Below are 21,546 nucleotides of genomic sequence, written 5' to 3' on the forward strand. Positions count from 1 at the left end.
TAGACCAGGTTGGGCCATGGTCTTGAAATGGTAGGAATGAGATCGATTAAAGTCCTCTTCAATAGGGAAGTCTGTAGAGAACATGGGACCTCAGTTGTCAAAAGGTGCATTCCCAGTGCTGATAAGGAAAGTATGCAGGGCTGGGCTTCATGGGTGTGCAACCTGAGAAGTCACAGAGGCCGTGCATTTAGAAGGGTCCCTTGTCTGGTTAAATGATGTGCTGTTGCCATATTGAAATGCTTAATAATTTTGAACAAAAAGCCCATGTCTTCATTTTGCAGTGGGTCCTGCAGATTATGTAGCTTGTCCTACATTTATGGCCTACATTGAAGAAACTGTAGATGAAGGGGTCCCAGCAGTGCAAGAGGGGGTGTTCCTCTAAGAAGACACCAAGTACTTCATGGGAAAAGAGTAGACTTTAAATATTCTTCACACTGGGGTGGTAAAGGTAGCTGACCAACTGAACCAGTCAGGTACGGCATTCCTGCTCCCTTCACCACTCCTTTATCATCTACCTCCAGTCCTTTCCAACCCAGAGGTGACTACAACAGCTTAGAATGAGGGGGAGAAGGTTTTGGGAAAAGGAGAGAGGTTTTCATATATACCTCTTTGCCAGGTGGTAAATGTTAGCCTGCAGCAGATGCTAGCTGAGGAAGGGAGGTTGCCGTACCACTGAATGAATATGGACATTCTAATAACCAAATTAAGGCTGTTTTGACTCAAAGTGACTGTAGGTCTTTTATTAAATTAAAACGATTAGAAAAAAACATAGAGTTATCCAAGTGAACATCCAAGGGTGGAAGAAGAACTACTACACTGAATAATATTAAGAAAAATGTGAAGGACAAAATGAAATTGCTTTTGAAATTGCATCTCTCAAGTGATACTTATTCAGCGTGTTGATTACATAATTGAATTTAAAGAATCTAGAAACACAAAGTGCTTTTAACTCATAAACTTTATCTTTTAAGTTTAAAGTGGTCTTCTGAAAGCTAGCTTAAATTTCATGGTGAAACTGGACATTTTGCAAATTTTATTTCTTAATCTAAGTTGATAATAAGGAAAGAAATGTTAGATTTTTCCCATTTGTCATTAGATTTGTGTTTATCTAGTTGTTGGCTTGCTGATAGTGGACTAAAATGGAAAAGTGTAGTTTTCCAATTCAGTTCCCTTTAAAATATGGAACTGTATGGATTAATAATATTTCTTCAGAAAACATGTTTAATGTTTTGGACAAATAAGCTTGATTTATTTTAACTTAATTTTTCTACTGGCAGTGACATAGATTTTTTCATTCTAGTGGCTATTCCAAAATGACCTGAATTAGGAAAATGTTGCTAGTTTTTAATACATTTCTACTGCTCTTTTCCACTTTTATGCAATGACTTTGTAGGCTAATTATAGAAAATTGCATTTGGCCCTCATTACGTGGGTGTGAAATTAACTTTGTCGCTGATGGACTGACATTTAGAGTATAATTAAGTTGCATTCTTTCCTGGGATTCTGTGAACTATATTTTAATGCCCTTCAGTGAGAAGGAGATAGATGCCTTTTTAAATTTTCTGCAGGCTGTTGTAGTTAGTCAAATTTTACAAACTACAAATATTGTGATTTATTTTTACATTAAAAAATTTTATTTTTTCAATTAAAATTTTTACATTAAAAATTTCACAAAGAATTTTCTGCTTACCAGACATCCATGTGATTTCCTTCTGGCTATAAAAAAAACTTATAGGGGATTTTTTTCTATGAGTGATTTAAGCTGATATTATTTTAAATATAAGTTCTATCAATATAGAGATAATTTTATTTTTGAACTTTTGCTAAAAATTATTTTAATTGTCAATATTTCTGATTTTACATTAAATTAGAAAAGACTAGGTAGAGTGTGGCGGCTCCCAGCACTTTGGGGAGGCCGAGGCTGGGGGATTACTTGAGCCCAGGAGTTTGAGACCAGCCTGGGCAACAAAGTGAGATCCCATCTTAATTAAAAAATCAAAAAAAATAGCTGGGTGTGGTGGCTTGCACATATAGTTCCAGCTATAAGACAGGCTGAGGCAGGAGGATTGCTTGAGCCCAGGAGATTGAGGCTGGAGTGAGCTGTGATTGTGCCACTGCGTTCCAGCCTGGATGACAGAGCAAGACCGGGGGGGGGGGGGGGGGGGGGGGGGGGTGTGTGGAGGCGGGGGTAAAAAAAGACTGCTCCTTAAATTCTGATCCTTGAGGAGTAGGACATCATGGGAAATAACTATATTTGCATAATTTGCAATATAAGATACAGTATTCTTAATGGAAGAAAATTTGAAAGCAGATGGAATGGCATTCCAGGCTAGTTGGAGACTGGGGGTCACATTTGCCTCTCACTCACCACTGACATCATAAGCCATTACTCATAGCAGTTGGGAATACCAAGTGTAATCACAAAACCTTCTTATAAATATCTTTCGGTATATTTTCATTTCTTTCTTCAATACTTTTCTCTAACTTTGTTCCAGGCTCGCAGGAAGGAGGTATTTATCCAGGAACGGTATGGGAGATTTAATCTAAATGACCCGTTCCTGGCACTCCAGAGAGACTATGAAGCAGGTGCTGGTGACAAAGAGAAGAAGCCAGTGTGTACCAACCCCCTCTCCATCCTTGAAGCAGTCATGGCCCACTGCAAGAAAATGCAAGAAAGGATGTCCGCACAGCTGGCTGCTGCTGAGAGCAGACAAAAGAAGGTATTGAGACGTTCAAATGGTCATTTCCCCCACAACATGATGTTGAATGAGGAGATCATCTCCAAAGTTGTTGTTTATTCTTCAGCATTATATTTTCAGACAGGATTGCAGTAAGTACTTAGAAGTACAAGAGGCTGACAGATTCTTTAAGCCAATGTAACCTAGTGTTTAAAATGTAACTCAAAATAACACTAAACCATAAAGGAAGTATAATAGAAAAATTATGTTTCTGATAATTGTTACTTTGATACTTTCTTTAAAATCTCTCTCTATATGTTTTTGGACTTCCTAGTGCCTTCTAGAAAACATGCTTAGCTGCTAGGTAGGTTAATCCAGTGATAAACCAGCACTCTTTGATCGTATGGTAACATCCCAACTTATTGTGTATAGCTTCTGTCTAAAATAGTTATTTGCAATTAGAAATTATTTTATTTTTCTTATTTTTGGTGGGGGAAAATGAAAATAACATGAAGAAAATGGAATGCACGTTTGTGTGGTATATCCAGTCTCAATGTGTCATCTTAAAGTCCTGGTTAGTGTCACACTCACCTCTGGGATGTGATAGCTGTGTCAGCTGCAGACCTCAAGCCTCCTGGTCACATGTGTTTCATTTAAACCAACCTCCTTCTCCTCTCCCCCTCCCCCACCATCGCACACATGTTCCTTTCACTTGAGTATCTGCTTCAAAGAGTACAAAGTTCAATAAAACTTATGATGATCAGCCATAAGGAAATAGAAATTTAAATTTTGCCCTTCCAATATGCTGCCAAGACTATCGATGCCTTTTATTAGAAAAAAGAGTGAGAAAGCTAGAAGCTCATGCTGTGTGGTTTGATTAAAATTAAAACTAATGTGTTCTCTCCACCATTATTATTAAAGCATAAATTAAAATGTTTCTTTTATTTGGCCTTTTCAGAACTTCTAATATATGTAACACTAGTTGACAGTTAACCTGAATGCACTATACTTATAAATATTTATGATACATATTGTCATTTAATGTGTGTCTTTTCCCTGAAATTTTATCCTTACATTAACATATAAATGTCAGTGTTCTGGTGTAGGTGCTGCAAAAAAGGAAACATTTTTCTCAGTATGTTGCATGGTAGGACACTAAAGCACTGAGTAAAATAAGAAAAATAGAAGGCTTTCCATAGATGTAAGGCAAAATCAGAGTTTTACTCTGGACTTTGCAAGCCCTCTACAAAACCCTGCAGACAACCACTAAGATATCTGGAGGTTTTCAAAACTCCCCACAAACCACATAAACAAGAGCCAGTGAATTTCAGCTGATGTCACTGAAACTCATTTGTATTTCTTGGATGGGATACATTTCAATTATGCCTGTAATGTGTCAAATGAGTTATTTCATAATAAATTATTCCTGCTGGACTTTATACTGCGTTATAAAAAATTAAGAAAACATTTTGTTGTCATTGAATATATAAAAAATACTTTCCTAAATTTTACTTCTGTTCTGCCTTTAACAAAACTCATTTCTCTTTTAGAATTAAAAAAAAAAGAACACTTCTAGTTGGATCAAAGATTTTATTATCTAGCTGATTTTTTTTTTAAATCAACTTACATCCTGTTTGTTTCTGAATGACTGGGTCATTTCCAACCTGGCTGATAGTGAAAGGAAATTGTTTCTGTCCTATGGGTCCTGAGAGGCTAACATAAAATGAGCCAGTGGTGTGTCTCCCATGTATAATGGGAATACAGGAGTCCTTTATAGCCAAATTCATCGGCTGTGTAGTCTCAGTGAAGGGTTTCTCTGACAGGGAGTGCTACATTTTGTCCTTAAAAAATACTATATTTTAGTAGATTATAGTGTAGGAGAAGAGTTACAATTTGTACTCTTACCCTGTGTCTTCGCTTAAAAAGAAAATACCGTATCAGCTGATGAAAGCAGAAACACCAAAGTCATCTCTTTAACAACAAAATTACCTGTCACCTTTAGTCCTCTGAAAGCAAATATTTTAACTGAGTGTCTTCAGTTCCCTCGCATATAGAGTAAATTGCAGCTTTCAACATCTAAAAGCCATAAGGAAAAAAATCCATTATTTTAAATGAGTTCTATTCTTTAAATCACTGCCAGAGCAAATGTCTGGGAAAGCAAAGGCTCCATTATCTATGATTCAAGTATTTATTATCTGACACTGGGCATATCTCTTTGGTAATTCTAAGACACTTGGCCTGAGCGCTGCTCTGGTTTGCCTCTCAAGGCAGGAGGACAGGGTCCGTGCTCATTCATGCGTTGGCTCCTGCTGCGACTACGAATAGGCGGGTTAACTGTTTGGTAATTTGTGTGCCAGGGAAATTTGGGCAAGAGTCAATTTGGCAAATGGACTGAGCCTGTAAAGCCACTTTGAATAAGCTAATGAGTAATCATCATGGGGAACTTCGCCTCCGGTAATCCACTTCCCATTTTGAGCCAGTAACCCAGGATGGAATGATATTTGGAGTTTGTTTTTTTTTTTTTTTTTAATCTTGTCTATCATCTTTTAATAGAATTTCCATTCTAATTTATTTGAACAGTAGGGAGGAAATCTATATATTTTCAGACATTTTCTTCACATTTAGGAAGTATAAATTCTAGCCCTGAAGTAGGAAAGACCTTTTAACTTGATCAGAACTTTGAATGTGTGTAGCCAAAATAATAACCTGGAAATTCAGAGAGGGAGCAATTCTTTTCACCAGTGCAAAAGCTAAAAATAACTGTGTATATTAGATACAGCTCCTTCTACGTGTCAGCTCAATATAAATAGGTGAGTTGCGTGGCAATAGATGCCGCAGACAGGATTCTTAGTTTTGAGGAGGTGAAGCCAATATTCATTGAAAAGGCAGAAAGGGCATTTGTTGACTGGTTTACAGAAATAGTAGTTGGCTTACATTGTGGTTCAGCATGGCTAGCAAAGCCTAGAGGACTAGCTGTTCCCAGCCAGCATCACAGACAAGTACCCTCTGCAGAGCTAGTCTGCAGCAGGAGATACGTCTGCTGATCTGATGGGAAATGGATGCTGCAGCTTGCTTTTCACCCTGTTGATGCCAGACAGCACCGGTGCCCTCACTGCTCCAGATCCTGAGTGGTCCCTCCCCGGGTCCTTCTTTTTTATTTCACTCATTTCCATTTGAAGCCTAAGAACAGGTGTATGTCATTAGCCAAGCTTAGGCTACACAGAAGGCCAGGAAAGCAACTGTTGGACATATTTAGCTTCTATAGGGAAGAATCATAAAATAGAGAATTCTCCTAACATAGGAAGGAGTTTCCAGTGCTAGACAACCGAAGAAATGGAAATGGGTCAGAAAAGAACAAAATATTTGTTTTGTTCCCTTGATTTCATATGCCCATTTCTTCTTACAATTGTACTTTATTCTGCCATTTTTATTCCATGTTCTTCATTATATATTGCTTACTACATATATGAATGTATTTTCATTTTAAGTTACTTTCTAGACTTTCATTCAGTAACAACATGGTAGAGAATCATATGTAATAAAATTTTCAGGAGAAGATTTAGGACATTTTGCACATGAATGATTATTTAGCTCATCCCTGAGTCTTTTTTTGTTGCATTGTTACATTACAAAATGCATTTTGATTCCCCAGGAGCATTGCAGAGCCATTATCAAGGGAGAGTTGGAGATTGAGGTCTGTGTTTCTGAGTAGAAATTTCAAGGAGAGAGCAGTTTGCCTGATCCATGTAAATAGAAATGAGCTAGCTGGGCATGGTGGCTCAAGCCTGTAATCCCAGCACTTTGGGAGGTCCAGGTGAGCAGATCGTGAGGTCAGGAATTCAAGACCAGCCTGACCAACATGGTGAAACCCCGTCCCTACTGAAAATACAAAACTTAGTCGGGTGTAGTGGTGTGCGCCTGTACTCCCAGGTACTCAGGAGGCTGAGGGAAGAGAATCACTTGACCCCGAGAGGCAGAGGTCACAGTGAACCAAGATCGCGCCATTGCACTCCAGCCTGGGTGACAGAGTGAGACTCTGTCTCAAAAAAAAAAAAAAAGAAAAGAAAGAAAGAAATGAGCCAAACCTCTGCTTCCAGGGCTTACCTTCCCACTCTTGAAACTCTAGATTAAGAGGGAGGGGTAGATGAGAACTGTATAGCCCAGATCACTGAATGTTAGCCACAGCCCCTTTGAAATTAAAAATGAAAGAAAAAAAAAAAAAAGAAGAAAAGATCTCTTAATATATTTTGTTGTTAGGTATTTGTTTACCAGATTGAGCAGATGGGTTGGGGTGCCCAGAGAGAGAAGAGGACAGGGATGCAACGAACCTTAAAAGATTTTGGGAGAGCAATAAAGAATACAGTTAAATGTCATAAGAGTATTTTGTGGTGTGGCAGATATGCACTCTGCTTTCTCAATTTATAAATGGCCATAATTGCTTTCCTCTCAGTTTGCCACTTTGAATTAGAACTAATTGCCTCTACATTGCTGCTTTGGTCCCACCTACATAGTTTTCCCTTTCATTCTATAAAAACATGTGCTTGGTGCCTCTTCATTCATAGCTTCCAGTTTGGGTGCTATTCTTGGAGCAACCACCCACTTTCTCACTACCAGTGAAGCTGTGTTCATTCTTCTGAGCTCTTCCACACAATCCACTGCTTTTTGCAAAAGAGTTTGGTGATACTGCTCCATGCAAGTTTCCCTCAGCCCCTACTTGAAAGTGGTTGGAAGGAGATATAAATTCAACAATAACATAACAAAGTCACCTGGAACTCCAGAATTTATGTATACTGTGGTTCCTTTTTAACTTAGTATGTGGCCCTGCCATCTGATCATCTCTTTAAAATTTGTGTAGTCCTACAATCAAGTAAGTGGAATGTATGGATTTTCACGTCCTTTGTAGTTTCTAGTGTGGTTCCTTGTACGCAGTTTAGATATTTTCTCTTCAAAAGTTCTAAAGACATTGCTTGTGATAATTGTGTGAACAAATTAATACCAAGGTGACTCAAATTTAAACAAGTGCACATTCACTGCTGTTATACTGACCTGAACAATTCTTTAAAATATTTGTTCCTGGAAACTACTTTATTGATGATAGGAAAAAATATAGGAAAGAATCAATGACTCTTGATGGTGATAATGACAGGAGGTTTCAAAATTATACAATTAAATTCAGAGAGCTTAAGGGATTCCCCTGAGATGTAATGAGCCCACAGTGTATGCCATTCCCTATTAAATCAACTCATTTGATCCTGAGGATATTGTTATTACATACAGTAAAGGCTATTATAATTGCATTTTAAGCATAAATAAGGTCACAGAGAACTTGAACAGCTGTGCCTATTGGCTTGAAGACAAGCAGTCTGCCTTCAGAGTCCACATACTTAACTGCTGTGCGAGGGCGACTTTCCTATAGCCACTCGGTGGTAGAACTCCGATCTCCTGCTTCTCAGGCTTCCTATATGTACTGTATTTCTTCCTTACTGCTAGAAAAGTTGAAAATCCTTAATACCTTGGATTCTTTGTGATTTTTATGTCATTCCCTCAAGCCACTTAAGATTGAGAGACACAGATATTAACACATTTATTCCCCCATAGCTCTACAATCAAGAGAATATCCCAAAGTTTAGAGGGAAAAAAATGCCCATATGATATTGGATCAAAAGACCAGCTCTAAAACCCTTATCATTAAATGTATGATTGATCTAGTTCATGCTTCAAAAAGAGCTAAAAACATGAAGGTTGGGTATTCAAAAGACATTCAAAATGTATTAATAAAGATTGAAACAATCAAGAACAGAGGCCACAGAAAAGATTTTGCTTGAAATGGATCATTTTTCTACATATTATGGAGAATGAACATGCAGGAAATTTTTTAAGTTCCAGGGCACATGTGCAAGACGTGCAGGTTTGTCACATAGGTAAACGTGTGCCATGGTGTTTGCTGCACCCATCAACCCATCACATAGGCATTAACCTCAGCCCGCATTAGCTATTCTTCCTGATGCGCTACTCCCACCCTGCCCCAACAGGCCCCAGTGTGTGTTGTGCCCCTTCCTGTGTCTATGTGTTGACACTGTTCAGCTCCCACTTATAAGTGAGAACATGCGGTGTTTGTTTTTCTGTTCCTGCATTAGTTTGCTGAAAATAATGGCTTCCAGCTCCATCCATGTTCCTGCAAAGGATGTGATCTTGTTACTTTATATGGCTGCATAGTATCCCGTGGTGTATATGTACCACATTTTCTTTATCTGGTCTATCACTGATGGGCATTTGGGTTGATTCCATGTCTTTGCTGTTGTGAATAGTCATATATGAAATTTATAATAATGAGTTAGGACTTCTTAGTTTGATCACAGTTTGATGAGCTTTTGCATTTTTGATAGAAATACCATGTCTGTGATGTTTTGTTTTTCATAGTACATAAGATTCAAAAGGCATATGATCACCAGAAAAAAAGATGTTTATTGTATATACTGGTGGCTTGAAATACTTACTGGCTCATAACATTTATTAAAATTGAAGCCAGGCTTGGCTGGGTGCAGTGGCTCAAACTTGTAATCCCAGCACTTTGGGAGACTGAGGCAGGTAGATCGCTTGAGATCAGGAGTTCAAAGCCAGCCTAGCCAATGTGGTGAAACCCGGTCTCTACTAAAAATACAAAAATTAGCCAGGCATGGTCTCGCATACCTGTAGTCCTAGCTACTTGGGAGGCTGAGGCAAAAGAAATCTCTTGAAGCCGGGAGACGGAGGTTGCAGTAAGCTGAGATCACCCCACTGCATTCCAGCCTGGGCAACAGAGCAAGATTCCATCAAATAAATAAATAAATAAATAAATGCCAGGCTTTTGAACATCAAAAAGCAGTTATTCAAATATTAATATACCATAGGAAATTATTAAAAATCGTGTATCATGATTTGACTACTGTTTTGGGTTACTGTAGCCTTGTAGTATAGTTTGAAGTCAGGTAGCGTGATGCCTCCAGCTTGGTCTTTTGTCTTAGGATTGTCTTGGCAATGTGGGGTCTTTTTTGGTTCCATATGAACTTTAAAGCAGTTTTTTCCAATTATTTGAAGAAAATCATTGGTAGCTTGATGGGGATGGCATTGAATCTATAAATTACCTTGGGCAGTATGGCCATTTTCCCAATATTGATTCTTCCTATGCATGAGCATGGTATGTTCTTCCATTTGTTTGTGTCCTCTTTTATTTGACTGAGCAGTGGTTTGTCGTTCTCCTTGAAGAGGTCCTTTACATCCCTTGTAAGTTGGGTTCCTAGGTATTTTATTCTCTTTGAAGCTATTGTGAATGGAAGTTCATTCATGATTTGGCTCTCTGTTTGTCTGTTACTGGTGTATAAGAATGCTTGTGATTTTTGCACATTTATTTTGTATCCTGAGACTTTGCTGAAGTTCCTTATCAGCTTAAGGAGATTTTGGGCTGAAACAACGGGGTTTTCTAAATATCCAATCATGTCATCTGCAAACAGGGACAATTTGACTACTTCTTTTCCTAACTGAATACCTTTATTTCTTTCTCTTGCCTGATTGCCCTAGCCAGAACTTCCAACACTATGTTGAATAGGAGTGGTGAGAGAGGGCATCCCTGTATTGCGCCAGTTTTCAAAGGGAATTTTTCCAGTTTTTGCCCATTCAGTATGATATTGGCTGTGGGTTTGTCATAAATCGCTCGTATTATTTTGAGATACGTTCCATCAATACTGAATTTATTGAGTGTTTTTAGCATGAAGGGCTGTTGAATTTTGTCAAAGGCCTTTTCTGCATCTATTGAGATAATCGTGTGGTTTTTGTCTTTGGTTCTGTTTATATGCTGGATTACGTTTATTGATTTGCATATGTTGAACTGGCCTTGCATCCCAGGGATGAAGCCCACTTGATCATGGTGGATAAGCTTTTTGATGTGTTATGGATTTGGTTTGCCAGTATTTTATTGCGAATTTTTGCATCGATGTTCATCAGGGATATTGTTCTAAAATTCCCTTTTTTTGTTGTGTCTCTGCCAGCCTTTGGTATCAGGATGATGTTGGCCTCATAAAATGAGTTAGGGAGGATTCTCTCTTTTTTTATTGATTGGAATAGTTTCAGAAGGAATGGTACCAGCTTCTCCTTGTACCTACCTCTGGTAGAATTCGGCTGTGAATCCGTCTGGTCCTGGACTTTTTTTGGTTGGTAGACTATTAATTATTGCCTCAATTTCAGAGCCTGCTATTGGTCTATTCAGGGATTCAACTTCTTCCTGGTTTAGTCTTGGAAGAGTGTAAGTGTCCAGGAATTTATCCATTTCTTCTAGGTTTTCTAGTTTATTTGCATAGAGGTGTTTATAGTATTCTCTGATGGTAGTTTGTATTTCTGTAGGGTCAGTGGTGATATCCCCTTTATCATTTTTTATTGCATCTATTTGATTCTTCTCTCTTTTCTTCTTTATTAGTCTTGCTAGCGGTCTATCAATTTTGTTGCTCTTTTCAAAAAACCAACTCCTGAATTCATTGATTTTTTGGAGGGTTTTTTGTGTCTCTATCTCCTTCAGTTCTGCTCTGATCTCAGTTATTTCTTGCCTTCTGCTAGCTTTTGAATGTGTTTGCTCTTGCTTCTCTAGTTCTTTTAATTGTGATGTTAGGGTGTCAAATTTAGATCTTTCCTGCTTTCTCTTGTGAGCATTTAGTGCTATAAATTTCCCTCTACAATTTATAGAGGACACTGGGACACTGCTTTAAATGTGTCCCAGAGATTCTGGTATGTTGTGTCTTTGTTCTCATTGGTTTCAAAGAACATCTTTATTTCTGCCTTTATTTCGTTATGTACCCAGTAGTCATTCAGGAGCAGGTTGTTCAGTTTCCATGTAGTTGAGTGGTTTTGATTGAGTTTCTTAGTCCTGAGTTCTAGTTTGATTGCACTGTGGTCTGAGAGACAGTTTGTTATAATTTCTGTTCTTGTACATTTGCTGAGGAGTGCTTTACTTCCAACTATGTGGTCAATTTTGGACTAAGTGCGATGTGGTGCTGAGAAGAATGTATATTCTGTTGATTTGGGGTGGAGAGTTCTGTAGATGTCTATTAGGTCTGCTTGGTGCAGAGTTGAGTTCAATTCCTGGATATCTTTGTTAACTTTCTGTCTCATTGATCTGTCTAATGTTGACAGTGGGGTGTTGAAGTCTCCCATTATTATTGTATGGGAGTCTAAGTCTCTTTGTAAGTCTCCAAGGACTTGCTTTTTGAATCCGGGTGCTCCTGTATTGGGTGCATATATATTTAGGATAGTTAGCTCTTCCTGATGAATTGATCCCTTTACCATTATGTAATGGCCTTCTTTGTCTCTTTTGATCTTTGATGGTTTAAAGTCTGTTTTATCAGAGACTAGGATTGCAGCCCCTGCTTTTTTGTTTTGTTTTGTTTTCCATTTGCTTGGTAGATATTCCTCCATCCCTTTATTTTGAGCCCATGTGTGTCTCTGCATGTGAGATGGGTATCCTGAATATAGCAAACTGATGGGTCTTGACATTCTATCTAATTTTCCAGTCTGTGTCTTTTAATTGGACCATTTAGTACATTTACATTTAAGGTTAATATTGTTATGTGTGAATTTGATCCTGTCATTATGATATCAGCTGGTTATTTTGCTCGTTAGTTGATGCAATTTCTTCCTAGCATTGATGGTCTTTACATTTTGGCGTGTTTTTGCAATGGCTGGTACAGGTTGCTCCTTTCCATGTTTAGTGCTTCCTTCAGGATCTCTTATAGGGCAGGCCTGGTGGTGACAAAAATCTCTTAGCATTTGCTTGTCTGTAAAGGATTTTATTTCTCCTTCACTTATGAAGCTTAGTTTGGCTGGATATGAAATTCTGGGTTGAAAATTCTTTTCTTTAAGAATGTTGGGCCGGGCGCGGTGGCTCAAGCCTGTAATCCCAGCACTTTGGGAGGCCGAGGCGGGTGGATCACGAGGTCAGGAGATCGAGACCATCCTGGCTAACATGGTGAAACCCCGTCTCTACTAAAAATACAAAAAACTAGCCGGGCGTGGTAGCGGGCGCCTGTAGTCCCAGCTACTCGGAGGCTGAGGCGGGAGAATGGCGTGAACCCGGGAGGCGGAGCTTGCAGTGAGCCGAGATCGCGCCACTGCACTCCAGCCTGGGCGACAGAGCGAGACTCCGTCTCAAAAAAAAAAAAAAAAAAAAAAAAGAATGTTGAATATTGGCCCCCACTCTCTTCTGGCTTGTAGAGTTTCTGCCCAGAGATCTGCTGTTAGTCTGATGGGCTTCCCTTTGTGGGTAACCCGACCTTTCTCTCTGGCTGCCCTTAACATTTTTTCTTTCATTTCAACTTTGGTGAATCTGACAATTATGTGTCTTGGAGTTGCTCTTCTCGAGGAGTATCTTTGTGGCGTTCTCTGTATTACCCGAATTTGAGTGTTGGCCTGCCTTAGTAGGTTGGGGAAGTTCTCCTTCCTCATATTCAAGTGATTACCATGTCTATTTCTTATGTAATTGTAATTTCCCACTATTGTAGTGCTGCTTACATTTTCCAAACTTTTAATTTTGATATAATTTGAACCTTACAGAAAAGTTGCAAGAATAGTACAATATCAGCATTCTTTACCCAGATTCACAGTTGTTTATATATCTGATCTGCTTTATCATTTTTTCCTTCTCCTTTACACACATGCATGTGTGAGCACACACACACAGATTTTTTTCTAAAGCATTAGAGAATAAAGACATGTGCTTTTTTACGCCTAAATATTTTGATGTATATCTCCTAAGAACAGGGACAATCTCTTACATAATCACCATGCAGTTTTTTAAAATCAGCAAATGTATCATTGAGACAGCATTTTTTCTAATCCACATATTCATTTCCCCCCAGTTGTTCCAATAATAGTCCCTTTAACAATTATTTTCCCAATTCAAGACCAGGCATTGCATTTAATTGTTATTTCTCTTTAGTCTCTTTTAAGCTGTAACAGTTCTTCAGTCTTTCTTTGCTTTATTTACCTTGGTATTTCTGAAGAGCATGGGCTAGGTATTTTGTAAAACATAATTCAAGTTTGTCTAATGTTTCCTGGTGATTTTATTCAGCTTTTGCATGTTTTCCTCACTGTTTAGTTGTTATTGTTCCTTTTGTGTTAGTAACTAATTTGTGGAGAAATGTTGATATTCTTTAAATATCTTATTCATTAAATGTTCACCTGCTAGTTTTAGAATCCACTGATGATTTTCCAACCCCATTATTCCTTCTGCATTTTTTTATGTGGCATACTACTGTAAGGAAAAGCTTTTTCTTCTCCCCTGTTTACGTGTTTATTACATTAGTGTGGAGTCATGGATGCCTATTTGGTGACTTAGGAACTTACCATCACCATCTGTCCCAGATTTGGCCACTGGGAGCCCTCTTAAGCTGGCTCCTTCTAGATATTCTCGTCATTTTTGAGCACTTGCAGCAAGATACTCCAGCTCATTTTGTGTTTTCTTTAACCCAATGCTTGGAATTAGCTATTTCTTTCAGGAGCACTACGTTTCCTATTTAATGAGAGATGATGCATAGCAGCAAATCTGGAGCTAGGAAATTACATATATTTATCATGTTCATATGTACACAAAACATAGCTATATCTTGTCTTTCTATGTATCAAGCTGTCAGTATACTGACACTGACATTCCTGAATCTAATTCCGAGCCAGAGAGTATATGCCAGTCTTTTTTCTATTTATGACTCCTTTTTTCCACCAGTGAGAAACCCGATTTTCACTGTACTTCAGTATATTTACTCATTTATTCAAGTGTGGAACATACAGAGTAGTTTCAGAATTACTTACTCATACTGCTGTATAAGGCCAAAATGAAAACCTGGAATTCAATATTTGTTTACAGATTCTTAAGACAAAGTTTACAGGAAGTACAATTCACATATCTTAAGTTTAAAAATGAGTTTTGAAAATTCATGCATGTGTGTAATTTGTGCATCCCCCACCCCACCAACGAGATATAGAATATTTCCATCACCACATAAAGGTTCCTGGAGTACCTCCCCAATAAGTCTCTCCCCCAACTCAGGCAACTAGTGAGCACTATTCTGATTTTTTTCTTCATGGATTAGTCTTACCTGTATTCAGATTTTAAGTAAACGATGACTATTGTCTTATAGTTAGTAAGCCTTAAATTCAGGAGCTGTTAGTCTTCCAGCTTTGTTTTGCTCTATCAAAATTGGTTTGGTTAGTCTAGATCCTTTGGGCTTCCCTACAGAAAAATTAAAGGCAGTTTGGTGTCTCCAAAAGTTTGCAGGGATAGAAATTTCATTTAATCTGTAGACTAATTTTGTGAGAACTGACATCTTAGTAAAATGGAGTCTTCCAACCTGTGGTTGTAGTACATTTCTCCATTCATTTAGATCTTTAATTTCTCTTAGCAATATTTGGCTTCTATCAGTGTAGTGGTCTTAGTCATTTGTTGCTGTTACTCATATTTTTTGATGCTATTGTAAATAGCATTATTTGTTTAAGAATTTCAAATGTTTGTTGTTAATGTGCAGATATTCAATTGACTTTGTATGTTCACACTGTATTCTGTAATCTTGCTATATTACTTAAATAGTTCTAGCCAATATTTTGTATATTCATGATTTTCTAGGTTAAAAATATAAAACATAATGATCTGTAGAGAACATTTTACTTCTTCCTTTCCAAATTACTTGCCTGCCTGCCTTTTTCCTCTTCTTCCCCACCACTGCCCTGGAATTATTGCAGTGACTAGAACCTCCAGTGCAATGTTGAATAGAAGTAGTGAGAGTAGACTTTATTGTCTTTTTCTTAGGGAAAAAATATTTCATGTTTCATCATAAAGAACAATGTTGAATAGAAGTAGTGAAAGTAGACTTTATTGTGTTTTTCGTAGGGAAAAAATATTTCATGTTTCATCATAAAGTACAATGTTAGCTTTGCTTTTCATAGATGCTCTTTATCTCATTTGAGATTTTATACTATTTGTTGAAAGGTTTTTTTAAATCATGAATGGTTTTGATTTTAAAAAAATAGCTTATTTGCATTTGTTGACATAATCCTGGTGTTTCTCTTTTATCTTTTAATATAATGAATTACACAGATTGATTTTCAAATATTAACCAACTTAGACCCCTGAGGTAAATATCACATGGTCACCTTTTTAATACTCTTTTTATATATTGGTGGATTTCATTTGCCTGTGTTTTGCTAAACAGTTTTGTGTCTGTGTCCAAGAGAGATGTTTTTTCTGTAAATTTTTAAAAAATATTTTGTTTTGTATAATGGTAATTTTTTGTTCATCAAGTGAATTGGAAGTCTTTTCTATTTTCTGAAAGGGTATGTGTAAGTTTGGCATCACTTTTTTTTTCTTTAATGTTTGCTAGAACATCAGTACAGCCTTACAAGCTAGGAGTTTTCTTTGGGAAGAAGTTTTTAATTGTGAATTTAGTTTCTCTTAAAAAATATAAAGCTATTGCAATTTTCTAGTCATTTTGTGTAATGTCTGAAGGTGTACGTTTCAGAGGACTTTTTTAAATTTGTTGAACTTATTGGCACAAAGTTATCCTTTTAATATTTCTTTATTCTGTAGTGATATCCCCTCTTTCATTCCTGTTGTTTGTAATTTGTATTTTTCTCTATTTCTAAATCTGGCTTTCTACATATTTAGCAATACTATTAATCTTTTAGATGAGACACAACTTTTGGATTTGTTAATTTCTCTGTCATTTATTTCTTCTGTTTCATCAGTTTCTTTGGTATTTGATTCCTTCTGCTTTGAATTTAATTTGCTCATCTTTTCCTAGCTTCTTAAGGTGAAGCTAGGATGATTGATTTGAGGCAGCTCTTCTAATGTAAACATTTAAAGCCATAAATTTCTCTCTGCCCTCTGCCTTAGCTGCTTTTAGATTCTCTGCCTTCACTGAGTCCCACAAATTTTGGTATGCTGTGTTCTTATATTCATTCAGCCCCAAATATATTCTAAATTACTTTGTGATTTCCTCTTAATCCTCTTTACTATTTAGCATTATATTGTTTTATTTTTGAATTTTGAGGTTTTCTTAATATCTTATGATTTATTTCCAGTTTAATTCTGCTTCAGTCAGAGAACACATTCTGTAAGATTTTAGCCTTTTGAAATCTGTTGGTTCGGTAGTTCTCAATAGCTCAGCAAGTGCGTTTGAAGAGAATATCTTTTGTAATTTTGGTATATTCTACCCTATAAATATCAATGGCTAGGTGATTTTTATAGTGTTTTCAGATATACTATTTATATTCTTGCTGAGCTTTCTAATTTAGGTTTTTTAAGTGAGATATTGTTATTATTGTAGATTTGTCTATTTTTCCTGTATTTCTGTCAGCTTCTGCTTTGTATATTTTAGAGAAAATTAACACCATTGCCATGATTTATGTTGCAGGCTCTCTGTATGTAATATGTCTTTAATTTTTTGGCTGATTTCAGTATTATTTATCTTTGTTTTCAGCAGTTTTACCACAATGTGCCTAGGTATAACTTTCTTTATATTTTTCTGCTTTGAAATTGCTGAGTTTCCTGGATTTGTAAGTTTGCCTTTTTAATCAAATTTGTAAATTTTGGGGCCATTTTTTCTAAGATATTTTTCTTCTGCATTCTGTTTTTTCTCTTTTTTGAAATTCCAGTTCATGGAATTTAAACCAGTTTACATTGCCCTAGATATGAATAAGATGCTGTTCAATTTTTTTTCAATCATTTTTTTCTATGCTCTTTAAATGGGATACTTTCTTTGGCTTTATTTTCAAATTAATTGTTCTTTTTATTCTGCTTTCTCAAATCTGCTTTTAAGCCCATTCTGAACTTTTTGTCAGTTTAGGTATTACACTTATCAGTTCTATTTGTACATTTGGTTCTTTTCTTATAGTTTCTATTTGTATGCCAGGATTCCCCTTCCCCTCATTTATTATGACTGTATTTTCTTTGAAAATGGCTGCTTTAAAATCCTTGTCACTAATACCAGTGTGGATCATCTTGGGCCAGTTTTTATTGACTACTTTTCTCTGGACTGCAATTCACTTTTTCTTAATTTGTTTGTCTAGTAATTTCTTATTGTGTACTAAACACTGAGGATGATATGTTGCAGACTCTGGATTCTGTTACCTGCTGAAAAGTTGTACTTTGCTCTAGTAAGCAGTTAACCTGGTTAGATTCATATTCTGTCTCCTTGCAGTTGACAACATCTGAGGTCTTTGCTCAGCTCTGTCAGACATTCAGCAGCCACCTTCTGTCGTTCTGTGGGGTCTTCCCCATGAATGTATAATTCAAGGATCAAACAAGGATGCTGGTAAATCGTGGCAACCTCAGATTCATCCTCTGACTCCTCAAGCCCATATCACCAGTGCATTGTACTTGAGCTTCAGCTGCCAGTGCTACCAGAATAGGGAATTGCCTCCAGCTGAGCAGCTACACAAAGGCCAATCTCATCCAATGCTGTTGGCTCCTTTCTTACAGGAGGGTCTACTCCTCTCTCATTTCTACCTCTTTTATTGCTCTCACGAGCCTTTAAATCACTATGTTTTATATGTTTTTCAAGGGGTTGTAATTATTATCTGCAGGAGAATTAGTCTAATAACCATTGCTTATCCATTACTGGTAGCAGAACTTTCTCTGATATATTTCATAATTGCTAAATTGTAACCCCTATCTAACTTATAAAAACATTCATCTACATGTTTAATATGGTGTATTCTCTAGATTTTTGTATGCCTCTAGTGTGTTTTCAGAGGAAGAAATATAGTGCAAAGTCACACACATTTTAAATTAATACAAGTAGCTATTGTATTATGAATTGAAACTTAGTATTTTTTAGTGCCAGGTACTATGCTATGTGATTTACACGTGTTGTCTTATTTAAAACCATAAAATAGTGTAATTATTAGGACCATACAGAACCAATTTTTAGAGAACTTACCAAGGTCACACAGTAAGTTTGGGATCAGAATTTAGTACTATATAAAAATTATTTTTAAGGTACGGGAGTATGTTATTTAGTACTACATCTCTCATTCTCTTAAGTACACATCGTTTGACTGAAATGGTCAAAAATTTTTTAATATAAAAATGTTTATATACTGTGTTTGTATACTGTTATCGGAAGGCTCCTGTAGAGAAAAGGGTGTTTAATATTTTAAAAAGAGCAACATAATAACTGATGGAATGAGTCCCAGAGGTGACGGGAGAAAATGAAGTTAATTGCTGAAGGAAAGTCCACCACTGAGCAGATGGAAACCTTTCCCCTTTCGATTGAAGGGAAGGAAATATGGATTGGTGTTGCTATGATAAAGCTTAAAGGAGGAGATAAGATGAAGAGGGGAAGTGAGTGAGTTTGAATGTTTTCGATAAAGGAGTCTGTAAAGAGAGACTAAGTCAGTTAAGAGGTCATTGGGTGAAGATTTGGGGAAAGGCAGAGGTTTGAAATATCCCCTGTAGTAAATGGCAGAGGAAGCTAAATGAAGTTAGGTAGAGTAATTGATGGCTGGGAGTCAGAGGTTGAGTTTGGAGCCATGTGTTTATAGGTATATCAACTGTGAGGTTTCCTCTGTGCTCTGCTATTTGTGGTATAATTTTTTTTAAGACATGTATTAGTTTGAGGTAGGATTTACAAAGCACAAGTGATGGAGGACAACGATAGAAAAGAATTACAGATGCTCTTATAATAGTATAGTTTTCTGTATAAATATTTGAGATTAGCTGAGTTGCTCTCCGCTTGGAACTCCTTCTTTGATTTGATTCTGAAAGATGATGATCCATAGTGCAGAATTACTGTGGACAAGATGTGAGATATGCCGAGAAAAATCTGAGACAAGTAGAACCCTGAGTGATTGCCATGACTGACACTCATTAGCTGGATGACACTAGGAAAAACACTCATATGGCCTCTAGTTATTGTTTTGTAAAATGAAGGTAGCTCTTCAAATTCTCTACCTTCAGAAGCAAATGGTGAAATTTGTATTTTAATAGTAAGCAGAAAATTGGCCTAGTTTATGTTTTTCTTACATTGCTGTAAGAATGTTTTTTCTTGGGGTTAGTATAAAATAAGATTTAAATTTTCTTAACAGTTCTAACTTTGCATATGCCTTCTAATACCAGTGTGTTATTTGGTGCATCTCAGAAGAGTTCAATGTGTTTTAGTTAATAATATGTCAAATTTGTGCAAGGCACCCACGTGAATAAGATATACATATAAAAACAGTATATGACAACACTGTTGTTCCCCAATCTTACCTAATCTACTTATGAATTACTCCCAAAATTTTATCCAGTAGAATAAAGTATATGTGTAATTATGCTTGAGGAATAATCTCTATTCCTGATCATCTATTTATGAGACACATCCCAATGCTGTTTAGCAATTGGTTGTCAAAGCAGGAAGCATTCCAGAGTAAAGAATCACTATCTCTGACCATCCTTTTGGTCCCATGGCTGACTGTGAGGGGAATGGAGTCATGGATTTTTGTAACAGGGCAAGAAACAGGAACATCTTCATGACTTACAGGTCGTGAGAGTATCTTCTTCCTCTGTTACTGATGACAAAAATTTGACTCAAATAAGTAGTGACTCTCTTGAGAGGATATTTGTGTTTAACATCTACATGAGAAAGCAAGTCCTATTCACAGCTTTATAATCAGGTAGATCTACTTTAACCTTTAGGAACCATAAGGCCCATTATGGACTGCCAGTGGAACATTTCACTAGTTGGGGAAGTGAGGCGTGTGGGCCAACCTGGCTTCTGTATCCCAGTTTGGGGTGTGACCTTTGTCCTTCAAGAGCCCCTCATGACAGATGCTCCCCTGGAGAGAAGTGAGAAATCTGCAGGAACATGTTAGACCAGTGCCGCTGTGAGGCTGCCCACGTAGCCAGAAAGCCCATTAGTAACAGAAGTTGATTGTTATCAGTGGAACTATGTTAATTTTAGCTAATTCCTTCCATTTACAATTTATGAAGCACCACTGTGTGCCAGCCACTGTTCTAGGTCTTAACGACACAGTCCCTGACCTCAGTGAAGTCACATTCGGGGTAGGGGGTGCAGGCATGTAGTGAACAAAGGTTGATAAACGCAGGGGTGGGAGGGACTGTTATTTCCCATAGGGTGGTGAGGGAAGACCTCACTGTAAAGTGACAGCTAAGCAGAAGCCTGGAAGAAATGAACGAGCCAACCCCCGTGCTATTGGGAGCTTTTGTGTATATTAGAAAGCCCCATCTGGAGAGAGAAAGGCTTCAAAAGCTCCCTGTCTAGGTTGATCAGTTAGAAAAATGATTTTACTCTGGAAAGCACCAATCCTAAGGGCCATGGCTTGGTGAACAAACAGTGCTTTTCTGTGAAGGAAAAGGCACCCCGTCTTTATGGCTGGGCAGGCGACTTGGATGAGTAGGGAAGTTCAAGGAAGGGAGGGGGAGCTCTGGAGTTTTGCTCCCACTCACCCTTTCCGTGGGTCACTCTTGTGCCGTGCACAAGTGGCTTATTGTGGGAGCGCTATGGGAAGGTGTGTGGTGGGAATCCCATGCAGAAAGAACAGTAAGGGCAAGGACCCCAAGACAGGACCATGTTTAGGAAACTCCAGGCGTCCAGTGAAGCTAAGGGAGCAAGTGGGATCAAAGTAGGAGACAAGGTCAGGCTCCAGGTTCACTGACACCAAATATAGTTCTAATAAGATCGTTCTTTTAGCTCTTTAGAGTTTTCAAAGAACTTTCTTTCATATGTAATTTTATATGATTTCCACAACAACTCATCATAGGAAGCTCAAAGAAGGTACATTTCTGAGATAGATAATACAATTAGCAAACATAGTGGCTTAGAATTTAACTGAAGTCCTCGGTTTTCAGTAC

General features: G+C 37.4%; 1 protein-coding gene across 3 annotated transcripts in view; it reads left to right on the forward strand.

Moving 5' to 3' along the window:
- CTTNBP2 (cortactin binding protein 2) overlaps window positions 1–21,546 on the forward strand; it is a 161,672-nt gene that overhangs the window by 57,380 nt on the left and 82,746 nt on the right. For all 3 annotated transcript variants that reach the window (NM_001168715.1, XM_031664841.1, XM_031664840.1), the window contains 1 exon segment: window positions 2,496–2,720. In NM_001168715.1, the coding sequence (NP_001162186.1) occupies window positions 2,496–2,720 (225 nt within the window).

This window comes from Papio anubis, chromosome 4 (assembly GCF_008728515.1).
Source record: "Papio anubis isolate 15944 chromosome 4, Panubis1.0, whole genome shotgun sequence".
Taxonomy (NCBI): Eukaryota; Metazoa; Chordata; class Mammalia; order Primates; family Cercopithecidae; genus Papio; species Papio anubis.